This window comes from Parasteatoda tepidariorum, chromosome 6 (genome assembly GCF_043381705.1).
Source record: "Parasteatoda tepidariorum isolate YZ-2023 chromosome 6, CAS_Ptep_4.0, whole genome shotgun sequence".
NCBI classification, from domain to species: Eukaryota; Metazoa; Arthropoda; class Arachnida; order Araneae; family Theridiidae; genus Parasteatoda; species Parasteatoda tepidariorum.
The window spans coordinates 70282450-70296427 of record NC_092209.1 but is presented as its reverse complement, the minus strand read 5'-3'; the positions used below and the strand labels follow the sequence as shown (position 1 = coordinate 70296427).

Genomic DNA, 13978 nt, shown 5'->3' with positions numbered 1-13978 from the left:
GATGTCAGTAAAACAAAAAGCATTGAAAATTTATATTTTTTTCTGTAATAAATGAATACTATGAAATTTTTTATATTGAAGAAAAGAACTTCGAATAAAACAGAAAATATAAAACAGAATCCAGTATTTTGAAAAAATAAATATTAAATATTATGCATTTGAATTTTTTTTAAAGAAAAATATGTTTTAAATATTTAATTATCAAATGAACAATAATAGTTTAACTTGCCCTCAAAAATTAAGTAGAAAAATGTGCTTGATATTTTAATTTTTTTCTTTTTACATATTCGTTTTACAGAGTAACTATTAATTATTAATATGTTATTTTAAAAGAAAATAATGTAATCTTTTAATATTATAAAATGTTTACTAGTAAACATTGGCGCTTACTTTCGAAACAAAATTATTTTACTCGACTGTTCCTTTTTTTTAAGATTTTCATTCGTCAAAGACATTTTAAAAAACTATGATATTTAAGTAATATAATAATTAAATTGGCAAATCAAAATCGCGTTTCAAAGTATCAATTCTTTTAATCCCCTTGAATATTAGAAAAATGATAAAATTGCGTTGTTTTATTTCAAGTGATAATTGTTTTCGAGTAATTTAAATTGATTCGACTCTAGTTACGTTAAGTGACTCTGCAACAAATTTAAATTGGGAAAATTGCTTAACATATCAGCACTCAATTGACAAAAATCATATTAAAATATTCATATTGAAAATATTCACATTAAGAACATAACAAAACACAAAAATTATCGTGTTGCTTCCAGATAATGATGATGTGCTCAAATTCATATCCTTTTACCTTGGAACGAAGAACTAAACAATAGATTCCGTGGTTTCATGTTGTTATTCATTCATGTTAATACATTATTAATGATGTTTTTTTAATTATATCTAATGTTATTATTTATGTATAATCTTATTATTTAAGTATATTGTTATTATTAATGTTTAATGTCATTATTTATGTTTAATGTTATTATTTACGTATAATGTTATTATTTATGTATAATGTTGTATTATTTATGTATAATGTTATATTATTCATGTTATTTATTCACATTAAATACGAACTTGTTTCTATTATGCGAGGGTTTAGCGTTTCTAAGTTTCAAATGAAATTCTTTAAGTTTTAAAAAGCACAAAGTTATAAATTCCTTTAAGAAAGGAAAGAAAGACAAAAACCTGTGTAAGTTGATAATTAGCTATTCAATTTGTAGAGAGGGATGAGTCATTGTTTTTTCTGTTTTTTATAACAAAACTTAATACATTATTTCCTTCTCGCTTTTGAAATATAATTCCTGGTTTATTTATGACCAATAAATATATAGCAAAATTTGATAATTAATTTTTTAACACGGCTCCATTTTTTTATTCAGTAATTATCTAGAAGAAATGAATTACCTTAATGTATTCAATTTTTAACATAAATGTGATATTTAACTGTGTATTTTAAAAATAAGACCTGCACACTTTGTTGTTATACCTACCATTGAAGGAGTGAATCGAAAATAATGACATTGAATTAAAGTTTAGACATATGAAGAATTTAGTGGAAGAACCATGCACGTGACATTTTCAGAGTCGCTATAATCAAGGCAAGAAGAAAAAAAGTGATTTCCGATTTATTTTATCATCGAGTTTTTAGCCGGCGAGTGTCTTAATTATTTGTGCTATTTCATTTACCGCTACTTATTTAAAATGAATATTATAGAAGCACACTCAAAACTTATGTGGATTAGTAGCGTTAAAATTAAAGGGAAAGCAAAAACAATTCTGGCGCATTAAACATTAAACATATTCAAGCAACCACTTATTATATCATTTTCATCAATTAATAAATGTCCCTATAATGTCATTTATCTATTTCTACACTGCAAAAAATTCCGAATTAAATTGCGGTATAAAATACCTGCAGTCAGATTTCCGGTACTGTTTACGGTGAAAACCCTATTCAGCGGAATTTGCTGAACAAAAATTCTGATATACCGTAATTTTTATAGTGATAATAACCGTGAATTCACTGAATCACTCTAAATAAATAAATATAACAGTAAAAATTAAGGTAAAATATTTTAGGGTAAAAAGGGATTTTACGGATAATACACACAAAGTGCCGGAATTTGACCCGGAATTTTTTACAGTTTATCACTAAGCTCTTTATATATGATAAGATATTACGACCTTGTTTGATAAGATTTTACAGTACGATTTGATCCAGAATATTACACGTTCTATGTTATTAGACATACACAATTCTACTGTGTCTTACTATTGAAACATCAATTGCGAATATTCTGCTTTGTTATGAATTCAGTTGTCTAGCATTTCCGAAGTGATTTAAAACTATTCCTTTAAAGCGATAGATAATAAATTACGGAACACAAAAGTCTAAAAACTGCCTAAGTATTTAATATGAAAGAAAAATTCAGTTAAATTGGATAAAAGTAATCATTTACCAAACATAAATTTGTTCATGATATTTTTCTTCAGACATTTTGCAATATTAATCGTTCTGACTGTATTTTAAGTGTTTGAATTGATTTGTATTTTGAGTTGATAAATTAGTGGTAATTCATTGCATCTAGAATTTAAATTTTAAAAAATTTCTTTTTCACTCCTGCCTTAAATGCGTAGAGTACCTAAACACAGTATCTAAAAGCATTATATTTTGTGCTTAGACATCGAGAAAGATTCTTGTTTACAGAACCGAAACTATAGTAGGTCCATTTATATACCTTGATTTGTGCTTCATTCACGTTGGTTCGCTTTATTGTTACGTTGCACAAAGTATACCCTACACTGTAAACAATTTCAGAAAAATTACGATATAAAGTACTAGCACTTTTAGTGCCTCATCCCTAAAATTCATTTTACCGTAAAATTCTTTATATCGTAAAATTCATTTGTACAGTAATATTTATTTGATTAGAGTTATTCAATGATTTTAAGGTTTTATGATCATGATTTTATGATTTTGAATTATAACTGTAAAAATTACTGTATATCAGAATTTTTGTTCAGTAATATATCCCAGTAAAAATGTATTTTACGGTAAAGAGCACCAGCACTTTTTTTAACGAAATTTGATCCGAATTTTTTACAGTGTAAGCTCATTTGTGTCATGAAAATTATGCAACAAAGATGCAGCAATTACACATAATTATATGCATAGTTTGTGGTTGACTATAAGACAATTAAAACAGAAGAAAAAAAAATTTATGAAAGTATAATTTTCTGTTTCCTGTTTCAATTTCTAAATTTTCTGTTAGATTTTCATTAAGCTACTTGAGTAAGTTGAAATAAAATTAGTCAAAATAAATTGATAAAGAGAAACCTATAAAATCCGTAAAGATAAATTTATCTGATAAATGTATAATACAAAAATAATACAATTAAAATCGTATAATTTTAGTTTTAAATTCGTGATTTTAATATCTCTATGGAAACAAGCAAACTGTTATCTGATTTGGTATAGTTATCAGCCTTTAACCTTTTTTTGTCTTTATCTTATCGAACATTAAGCATTCCATTCTATAATTGTTCTATAATTCTATAATTGTCTGCTCGCATCTTAAAGACAGAGATCTAATTTAACATCATCCAGGTATAAAAATTTAATTTTGTAATTCATTATAATCAGTATTTTTTTCAAAGATACTTCATTAAGAAGTATATTTTGGATATTTTTAATCTGAAAATTGATATGAATGATATCATTGTCTCATTTTCTTTATTAAGAAATGTGTAGTTACAAAATGGTGCATCACACACATTTGAGATATTCCTTTAAAACATAGAAAGAAACAAAAAAATTTTAAATTTTAGTCAGTCTAATTGCTTGAAAGTAAATTAATGTAATTAATATATATTTTTCTCATGTGTCACCACTTGTAGAATTTCAGTATCTATTGGCCGCATTATAGTTATCATTCATAAAAAATTCAATTAGTGTTGTTTTTCATATTTATGTAGTGTTGAGTAGTCAGTAATTCGTTAAAGATTTATTTACAACTCTTTTGTATTTTTATAGAAATGAAATCTTAGATGTGAATATTTAAATTAATTTTTCATCCTTTCTAAAATGAATGTAGAAATTTAAAACATAAACGGTGCTTTGATGCCGAATCCATGCACAATAAAGGGGGCCGAATTTATTATTATTATTATTTTTTTTTTGCATATTTTGTAATCTGACAAACTTGCTACGTAATTATTTTAAATCATTTTTGAAAGATGCCAATAAAAAGGAATTACATTTGAATTCGCTACTCGCTTTATATGTTACATTTTGTGTTTAATTTTGCATTTTTTTTCCCTTGGTATGTTTTATTTTAAATTTTTTACCTAATTCGTTGTATTTTCGTTCCAATGAAGATAATGATATTTATCATCTTCAAGATCTTATTTACAACATTTCTTTTACTAATTTACGCTTCGAAATTCTTTGCTTCGATCTTATGAAAGCCGAAATGAGTAAAATTTCACTGAATACAAAAAAAAATTGGATAACGTTGGATAACAAAACCCTATTTTGATGTGATTAAATTTCATAATTGACAATTTTAAAAAAAAATTCCATAAAAAGACTTTAACCTAAATAAAAATTATAAATTTAGAGAACCTCAAAGTAGAACTATTTTTGATTATAATGATATTGTCAAAATTTAGGGAAAATTAATCTATCCTATAATGAATGTCACAGTGATGAAGATGACTATTTTGAATTTGCTGGTTAACTTCATAAATGTATTATTACTAAAATTTAAATGTTACTATAAAAAATGTAGAACTTAGGAATTCGAAGAAAAAAGTGCGAAATTTAGACACTTTTACCATATAACTATTATTAAATTTCAAAAATGATTTCTTAATTTGTTTAAAGATATTAAATAGATTCTCTTTACTTTTAGGTATCTTAAGAGGATGGAAATTGGCTATTTATTTTTTTAATACTTTAATAACTATATTTTTAATAATAAGGAAAATGTAAATTACAGTAACTATTCAGTAATTTACTATAAATTTTACAGCAATTAAGCAACAACTGAAAAATTTTGTAATTACCCCTATAGACAAGGATAACAATAATTATTGAATCTCCTGTAAAATATTCTTTGTTGAACTTTAAAATAAATTCATCTTCGTAATTTAGATAATAACATTAAAAAATGTTTTGACTTTTTATACGAGGTTAAAATTTAAAATTAATAATACGCAATTTCCATACTTAAGTTAATCCAAAATTTCATAAAATTTCTATTAAATTTAGAACAATTACTTCTCTGTCTAATACTTTCTTACAAATTACTGGCTATATTTTCTCCAACTACTTGAATAAAATTATTAACAATATTATTAAAGATAATAGGTTTTTTTTTGGATTATCACTAATAAGCAACCAATTTTAGAATTAAACAAAATAAAATTAATTCTATTGCGACTTTTGTTTTCCAAGATCTCTTCAATAGCAATCACCTTTACAAAATAGAAGATGCTGTTTTGACTTATTAGTATGATTATAAAAACATTTTTAATTGTTATTTTGATTGATGGCAAATTCTAATTAATCTTTGTCTTTTTTTTTAAATTATCTTTACAACGAAAAACATTTTTCGTTTAAATGCGTGAGATACTATAAGGATCAAATTTTTCATCACTTATAGCTAACTTCTTTATATACTATGATTAAAAAAAATTATAAACTTTGTATTAAATTTGTTTTTAAATTTTTTGATTATTTAATTATCAAATATTTAATTTACAAATATTTTCAAGAGGATACAATTTTTTTAATTGCAGGAAATACCAGGAAATGTTTATCCCTAGGAATTAATCTTGCTTCGTTTTTATGACGATTATATTCGTTATAATTTTTTTGGATTTAAGTATTAAAAAAGAAAATAATATCTGCATTGCTGACTTATACGATAAAAGTATAAATTTTAAATTTAAATACGTCGAATTACATTGTTTCTAAGAGCATTTTACACTCTTTGTCACATTACAATTCCAAATACCACTTTTAATCAAATTATTTGAACTAAAAGAATTTACAGTAATGTTTATTGATCGAAAAAACAAACAGTCTGACTCCTCTGAAATTTGATAAAAAAAACAATAGCTATCCAAATGATAAAATTAAGATCTTAATAAAATCATTGAAGCAATCGTATGTTATAAATATAATGAATATATTAAAAATGTATCTGCTAAAAAAAAATTATTTTTATCATGGACAATCCGTGGCTAAAAAATCTTCTACTACTTAATAAAGAATATTTTAAAAAAATTTTTTTTCATTAAATGATAATGATTTTTCTAAACATCATCATGATTAAAGTTCCATAACAAAAATTAAGCCTTATTAAATATAAATTTTCTTGCACACATCGATTTTCTGGCTATTCCAAGGTAACTAAGATAAATCTGGAAATCCAAGGTAAATCTTGTAAACTTGTTGCGAAAATGTGTTAAATCATTTTTGAAATACATTCGAATTTGTTACTTGCGTTATATGTTATATTTTGTGTTTTTTTCTGCAGTTTTTCTGAATTTTAATTTTCAATTTTAGCTTCGTATGTTTCATGTTTTATTAAATTTGTTATGTTTTGGTGCTACGTTGGCCTCACTTTGGTCTCTCCGTTCCATCAGTCCTTGCTTAAGAGACGTTGATTCATTTGTATGGTTCACATAAAAAAGTGATCTACTTTTTTTGAAAAATAAAGTAAATAAATTAAAGCTTTCTTTAGTTTTGAAAAAAATTTATTTCCTCGTCAACTAGGAAATGGAAATAGTTATATCGTCACTTTGACAAAATTTCGATCGGGGCATATACCAGGAAATGTTTGTTTAAAAATACGAAAACAGTTTCATGAGATTTGAATATCCATTCTTTTTAGTGTGTTACTATATATTCTTTTAACTAAACAGTTGATGGAGGGGTGCAAATTGTCTATTAATCCTTACCCTGAGTTTTCAAAGAAAATTTGCAGTAAACGAACACAATGTAATTTTATCGAGCTCTTATTTATTTGTTTATTCAAATTTTTTATAAAGTTTAGCGCAAAAGAATTGAACAACCAGATTAACTTTTGATCTGATCATCTATTTTTAACGTGCTTAGATACAATTTTAATTGTTGGAAGGCGTATTACCTTACACATGATAATTAATTGGAGCAGACAATATTTTAAGTTACGAAATCAAACGCAAAGCCGTAATTTCTTTGACTGAGCATCACGTTTTTTCAATGGATTTGGATTCTTTGTATGAGCTTTAGCCGCAATTTAAAAATATGCTGCTAATCGTTTAGCAAAGAAAGCAGTCCAAAGTTTGGACTCCTTAATGTTTAATGTTATTTTCTTTCTTTTTTTGTGGGCGTGGGCGTAGTTTGCCTTACGTTAGGACACTATTAAGAGATTTGAAACATTTTTCACGCAATTGTAAAAATTCGTTTATGAAATGCTAATTTCAAGTAAAAAAAAATTTTTGAATGATTATTTAATTATTTTTTTTATTATTTTATTTAATAATAGACATTATTTCTAGATTAGTAATTTCAAGTAACAAATACAAAATTTTAAAGAAATCGATCAAATAGTTTCTGAGTAATTTTAAATATTCGACTATTTCAAAATTTAGTATTTTATTTGTGGTACCTAACTGCTCGTTTTGTCTAAATGAATGTCGTTCGTGAAAATTCCAAGTTTGTTAAGAATTGTTCAAAACACCTTAAAATTTTTCGACACGTTTTAGGAGTTTTCGACAAATTTGTAAACACATATACATAATTCATGGTTCGGTAGGAGTAAAAAAGCAGGTGCTATTAAAAATTTTGAGTAAAATATAAATATCAATTTGAAAAATTATTTTCGAATATTTCGGTAAAAGAAAATTGGCAATTAAAGAATAAATAAATTTCATGGCTTTATTATATGTTAAAAACAAAAAATAAAAAAACAAGAAAATACTAATTAATTGATTTATTATAAAAAATAAATTAAGGAGATAATAGTTAAAAATACTTGATGGAGTTGAATGTATATAAAGTGGATTAAAAAGAGATAAAAAAATGTCCTTGTTCTTGGTAACTTTATTTACATTTCAAGAAAAAACCTGAAACTGAATTTATCAAGCTGTTTTAAAACTTAAAACAAAAACATAAAATAGATGAAAGTAAATCGTTAATAAATCTTGAGAATATGGTATTTTCCACCAAACCTTTTGACTTTCATACATAAAATTATGTTATTTTTGTAATATTTAGTAATTTAGAAAAGATTTTGAAATTAATAACTTTTCCTTTTTTGTAGAGACAAAATGGTCTTGATATGGAAATAACACTTGGATGGATTAAGGAAGGCAATGAAATTAAGTGGAAAATCCTTTGAAGAAAAAAAGCTATTACACTACAAGTGAAAAGGAAAATCTCAAGCTAAAAATGACCTTTCCCTACAGCAGAAAATTAAAAGTAGCTAAATTAGAATTCAGTAATGAAAATTTCATATCAGTGATTCAAAATACCAGTGATGCAAGATCTATTCGCCTTGATAAGTTCATTTATCCCAGTGTTTATCAGTTAGCAGAATTCTCATCTCAAGTATATCATGAAAGAGAAACTTTTCTTAATCCATTGGAAACTGGTTGGGTTTTGTTGACCACGTCAAAAAACTCTGGTGATGGTTATTTTGGCGCAGCATATTGGAAACCTGATCACCAGCAAGTTGTTATCGCACATAAAGGTACAAAGCTTAAAGCCTTGAATGATATTTGGGCGGACTATGAAGGTATTTTATCGAATGAATATACTTCTCAAATGAGCTCTGCAATTACTTTTTCCAATAAAATTGCAGTTGAAGTGGAAGAGTTCAATAGAAAACAATCAACGAACTTGACTCTGTCTATTACTGGACATTCATTGGGAGGTTGGTTAGCACAGATCACTACTTTTTCTACTGAATATCTTACAAAAGGCGAGGGTGACTTTTTTGTAAAAAGCAGAAAAGAAGGTTTTCACTCACATACAGTAGTCTTTGACAGTCCTGGTTGCAAAGACATGTTGTTGAAAATGGAAAGTGATTTTAATGTACGCTACAGCGGTACAGCCCATTCTTCTTCTTTCTTGGATGTCACAATTTACCTATCCGCACCAAATTTGGTGAATACTCTTCACTCACATCTTAACGTTGGTAACTTGTACCGGGTATTTATTGAAAATATGCCCCACAGATCATCTAGTTGGGATTTTTTTCAATACACAATGGAATCTCACAATATGAACAACATTAAAAAGGCATTAATATACAGTTCTTTATTATGTAGTTCGGAAAAAAAGATAATGAAGGTCATAGACTGGCCATTAGTAAAAGAAGGATTAGGTGGAATAATAGTTGAAAAAATATTTAATATATTTTCAACAAGCACCAACGAATATGAACATTTTCATAAATTAGCTAATTGTACTAACTGCTATAATCCACCTCCTGAGGATAGCGAATATTGTACTCTTCGTTACCAAGTTCAGAGTGTTGAAAGAGGAGAATGTAGTGCTAATATTTTCACACAGCCGGAGTTTGAATTTCTAGATGGTTGCCACAGGTTAAAGCAATTTTCGATGCTTTCTAACGCTGATGACTTATTTTCTTCTCTTGATACAAAAACAAGAGGAGTATTGAATGCAAATATAATTGAAGAAGTATTGCAAGGTTTAGAAATGAAACAGGGGGAAGGAAGAGGTTTCATCAAATACGGGATTGGAGAAAAACTTCAAAAGTTGATTATTTGTGTCAAAAACGCTCTGTTTGTTTTTCCAACTATACACCATGAAATAAAATCTAAATTAGATACTCTGGATGCTTTTAATGACGTTTACAGAAAACAGTCTCTGGATTATCTTCTGTCAATTGAATATATTGAACTTAAACAGGCTACAATAGATTTTGATGGTTTCTTAAAAGACGCAAACTTGCAATTTTTACATCTTATATTTAAAGTACATCCTATAATAGGAATTAAAAAAATACATAAAGTTCTGAAAAAGACAAAAAATGAGTATCAAACCATTTTTCTCAGTCTGAAGCAGCTTCTAAATTTAGAGCAGTTTTTTCCGTTGAATAAATTTGTAAAGCAATCGGATAAGGACGTTTCTATGCTATTCGTGGTTGAATATAACAATGAATCAGTGGAAAACGGAGAAGAACTATTAAAAACTTATTTTAAAGAATTATTTAGGGCTTTCAAAGTTAAACCAAAGTATAAGTTTATTCTAGTTTCTCAAAGGAATTACGATTTAAAATTTTGTTTTGGAAATAAGAATAATTTAAATTGTGAAATAAGGGATGATAAAAAAATTAAACTTGATGACTTAACCTATGATTCTCAGAAGCAACTCTTAGAGAAGAAAATTTACTTTCAAGGGAGAAAGATAAGCTTGGGTAAATTAATAGCAAGTGAGTCATCACATCTGGTAGATGAAGAAATATTATCTAAACTTATCAACAATGAAGCGATAGAGGTAGGAAAACCGCTTCCAGATTTGGGTGATATTGAGAGTTACTATATTGATCGCATTTTTACACAGCCAAAAATTGAAAAATACATTAAAAAAGATATTAATTTCTACCTTACTTATAATGGTCGGATTGACCCATCTGAGCTTAGACAGTATCAAGATATATTGCTGATTTCCTATTCCAAGAGCGATTTTGATAAACTTTGTATTGAGCATGAGAGCCGAAATATTCATTGGCTAAAAGAGGAGGATGAACGATTTATGTGGCAAAATTCACGGGGTGCTACATCGAGATTGTGCAGGTATTTAGACACAGACGATGGTTATGAATGTCGTGAATTGCATGAGCGAATAGTAGTCATAAGTTCAGTGTCTGGTGCGGGAAAATCAACTGTATTGACTAAATTAGCACAAAATATGAAAAACAAAGATGCCATCCTTTGGGTTGTGAGAATTAACTTGAATGATTATACAGGAAAGCTAGCAAATGTCAATTTTCATAACGATAAGGACACAATTTTTAAATTTATAATGGACATAGCATTAATAAACACTCCTCTAGAGCAAGAGTTATTTAAACACAGATTAAATGCTACAGGTAAGGTTGCCTTGTTATTTGATGGATTTGATGAAATAGTTCCTAAATACGAAGAGAAAGTTGTTGAACTATTAAGAGTTTTGAAGTATTCAAAAGTAGAAAAGCTCTGGATAACTACACGCCCACACATGAAAAATGCACTAGAAGATATATTAAGTGTGCTATCGTATACTCTTAGACCACTATCTAGAAAGGATCAAATGTTGTTTATTCAAAATTATTTCCGTAAGATTCTGAAGCTAAGTATTACGGAGAACTTTGAGAATTTTGCCAAAAAATTGCTTGACAGTGTGCTGCAACCCACTTCGGATAAGAGTAAAGAATTTACGGGAATACCATTGCAAATAAAAATGCTGGTTGAAGTTCAAGAAGAATTCGAAGCCCCTTATAAACTGCCCAACAAAATTAAATTAAATTTGTCGAAAAAATTAAGTATTTTGAACCTTTATAAATTATTTGTTGAAAAGAAGTACAAAAGGCATCTTGCAGAAAAGCAGATATTAGATCAAACAAAATCTGGACCAGAATATGAAATACTACATGAATCGTTTTTAAAAAAATATACCTTGTTATCTTTAGATGCGCTGCTTTGGGAAGAAGATTTAAAAAAGTTTCTTAACGATGAAGAAATAACCGAAGTAAAAAAATATGAACAGCAGGTAAAAGATGGGAAAGAAAATTCAGGTTTCATTAGTCATATTGTCGATGAAAAGCCAATATTTATTCACTTAAGTTTTACCCAGTATTTTGCTGCACTTTTTTATTTCAACAATGTAAAAAGGGAAAAAATAAGGAAATATTTTTATGATCAGATTTATAGAAAGAAGCATGACTTGACCACTATTTTCTTTGATCATATGGTAACTGACGGGGAAAATAACTGTGAGGTGCATCTTGCGGTTTTAAACGGAGATAAAAAGGAGGTAAGGAAAATATTAACAAATGCAGTCAAAGTAGAAGATTTCACTAATGCTCGAGATAGGATAGAAAGAACAGCACTTCATGTAGCTGCTGCATATGGATACTATGATGTTACCATGATTTTATTAGATCACGGATTTAGTGTTGATGCTGAAGACCTTTTCGGATGGAACCCTATAAGATATGCTGATAAAAATGGTCATTGGGACATTGCCGATTTACTTTTAAGAAATGGAGCAAATGGTGATGACATGTGTGAAGCAATGATGGGACTTGCGTCTGTTGCTAAATCACCAGTAGAAACTTTATTGCACGGAGCAGCAGAAAAAGGATTATCAGCACTTCTAAATGCTCTGTTAAAAAGTAACAGCAAATTTATAAATAAGTCTGATATAATAGGACGGACTCCTCTTCACTATGCTGCTACTAAGGATATCGCCGAGATTTTAATAACAAACGGAGCTGATATCGAAGCTAAAAACTTCAGGGGGGAAACACCAATATTCTTAGCTAATAGTGAGGAGGTACTACAGTTTTTGATTAACCAGGGCGCTGATTTTGAAGCAAGAGACGAAAGCGGAGATACATTACTGCACAAGACTGTTAAAAATGGTAGAAAAGATATTGTAGTGCTGTTAATAATACATGGCGCCGATATTGAAGCTAAAAATAACCGTGGAATGACTCCTCTGTTCTTTGCTGATAATGAGGAGGTAGTTGAAATTTTACTTGAAAAAGGTGCAGACATTAACGCTAAATGTAGCCTCGGAAATACACCTCTCCATGAAGCAGTTGGGAGAAGTAAGGAAATTGTCGAGCTTTTAGTATCACACGGCGCTGATATTGATGCTAAAAATAGCTTAGAGGAAACACTTCTCTTCTATGCTTCTACTAAAGAAGTAGTCGAGTTTTTAATTTCCCAAGGCGCTAATGTTAATGTTAGAAATAGTTTTGGGAATACACCTCTGCATAATGCTGTTAAAAAAAGTAAGGAGATTGTCAAAGTTTTAATATTACATGGTGCTGACATTAAAGCTAAAGATGTGTGTGATAAAACACCATTATTCTATGCTCAAGGAAGGGAAATAATCGAGTATTTAATTGCGCAAGGCGCCGATAATACAGACAGATCTAGAGGTATAACTATGTGTTCGGCTCGTAATTGGGGACTAGAAGTAATAAAAAAAATGGAAGAACTTGGCCTAACCAAATTGGAATAAGTGTCCAATACAGATTCAGATAAACATTTCAAATCACCTTGTTTCCGTTGTGGCCAATTTCCATATTGTATTTAAATGCTTCTGTATATCGTGTTGCCTATACAAATGAAAAATTAACTGAAATTGTTAAATTTTAAACCACACATTTCTCCATTGTAGCTACATATAATAATGCGCAACGTCAGGTGGAATCATGACTGTTTCAAAATAATATCATCTAAATAAATTTAAAAAGAAAACTAAATTAAAGATTAAAAAAACTAAGTAATAGAAATCTCACAGTAAATAAAAAAAACTGCTTGTAGAAATGGGATTTATGTATTGGAGAATTAAATTTTTATTTCTATGTGTGAAAAATTATTTGTATTATTGAATTATTACTTTGTTAAAATCATTAAATGATGTGAATTCAATGCCACTTTGTCGAATATGAAAGTAACTCCATCGAGCAAGTAAGAGGTAGGCAAGTATTTTTAGTTACGTCTGACTAGAGCAGAACAATGGACTATTGGCAAAAGTCTGGAAAACATCCCTGAGGAGGATCCGAAAACATGCCATACAATTTTGATCCTCTGCCGAGAGGAAGGCTCCCGTGCTTTGGCAGACCGATGAACTGCGTGCAAAATCGAACCATTCACGGTAAAACCAATGAGGACCAATACCACACGCACTCTACCCATACGAAGATATATATATATCTGTATTGACTAAATTAGC

General features: G+C 28.2%; 2 protein-coding genes across 2 annotated transcripts in view; one reads left to right on the top strand and one right to left on the bottom strand.

The window, feature by feature from the left end:
• LOC139424817 (uncharacterized) overlaps window positions 1-13978 on the bottom strand; it is a 204252-nt gene that overhangs the window by 84474 nt on the left and 105800 nt on the right. The gene's annotated exons all lie outside the window — the stretch shown is intronic.
• The window catches only part of LOC107446204 (uncharacterized), a 68211-nt gene that overhangs the window by 19745 nt on the left and 34488 nt on the right, over window positions 1-13978 (top strand). Inside the window, exon 4 of the mRNA XM_071181830.1 lies at window positions 8325-13258. Coding sequence (XP_071037931.1) covers window positions 8453-13258 — 4806 coding nt within the window. The 5' untranslated portion in view covers window positions 8325-8452. The remainder of the gene's footprint in view (window positions 1-8324; window positions 13259-13978) is intronic.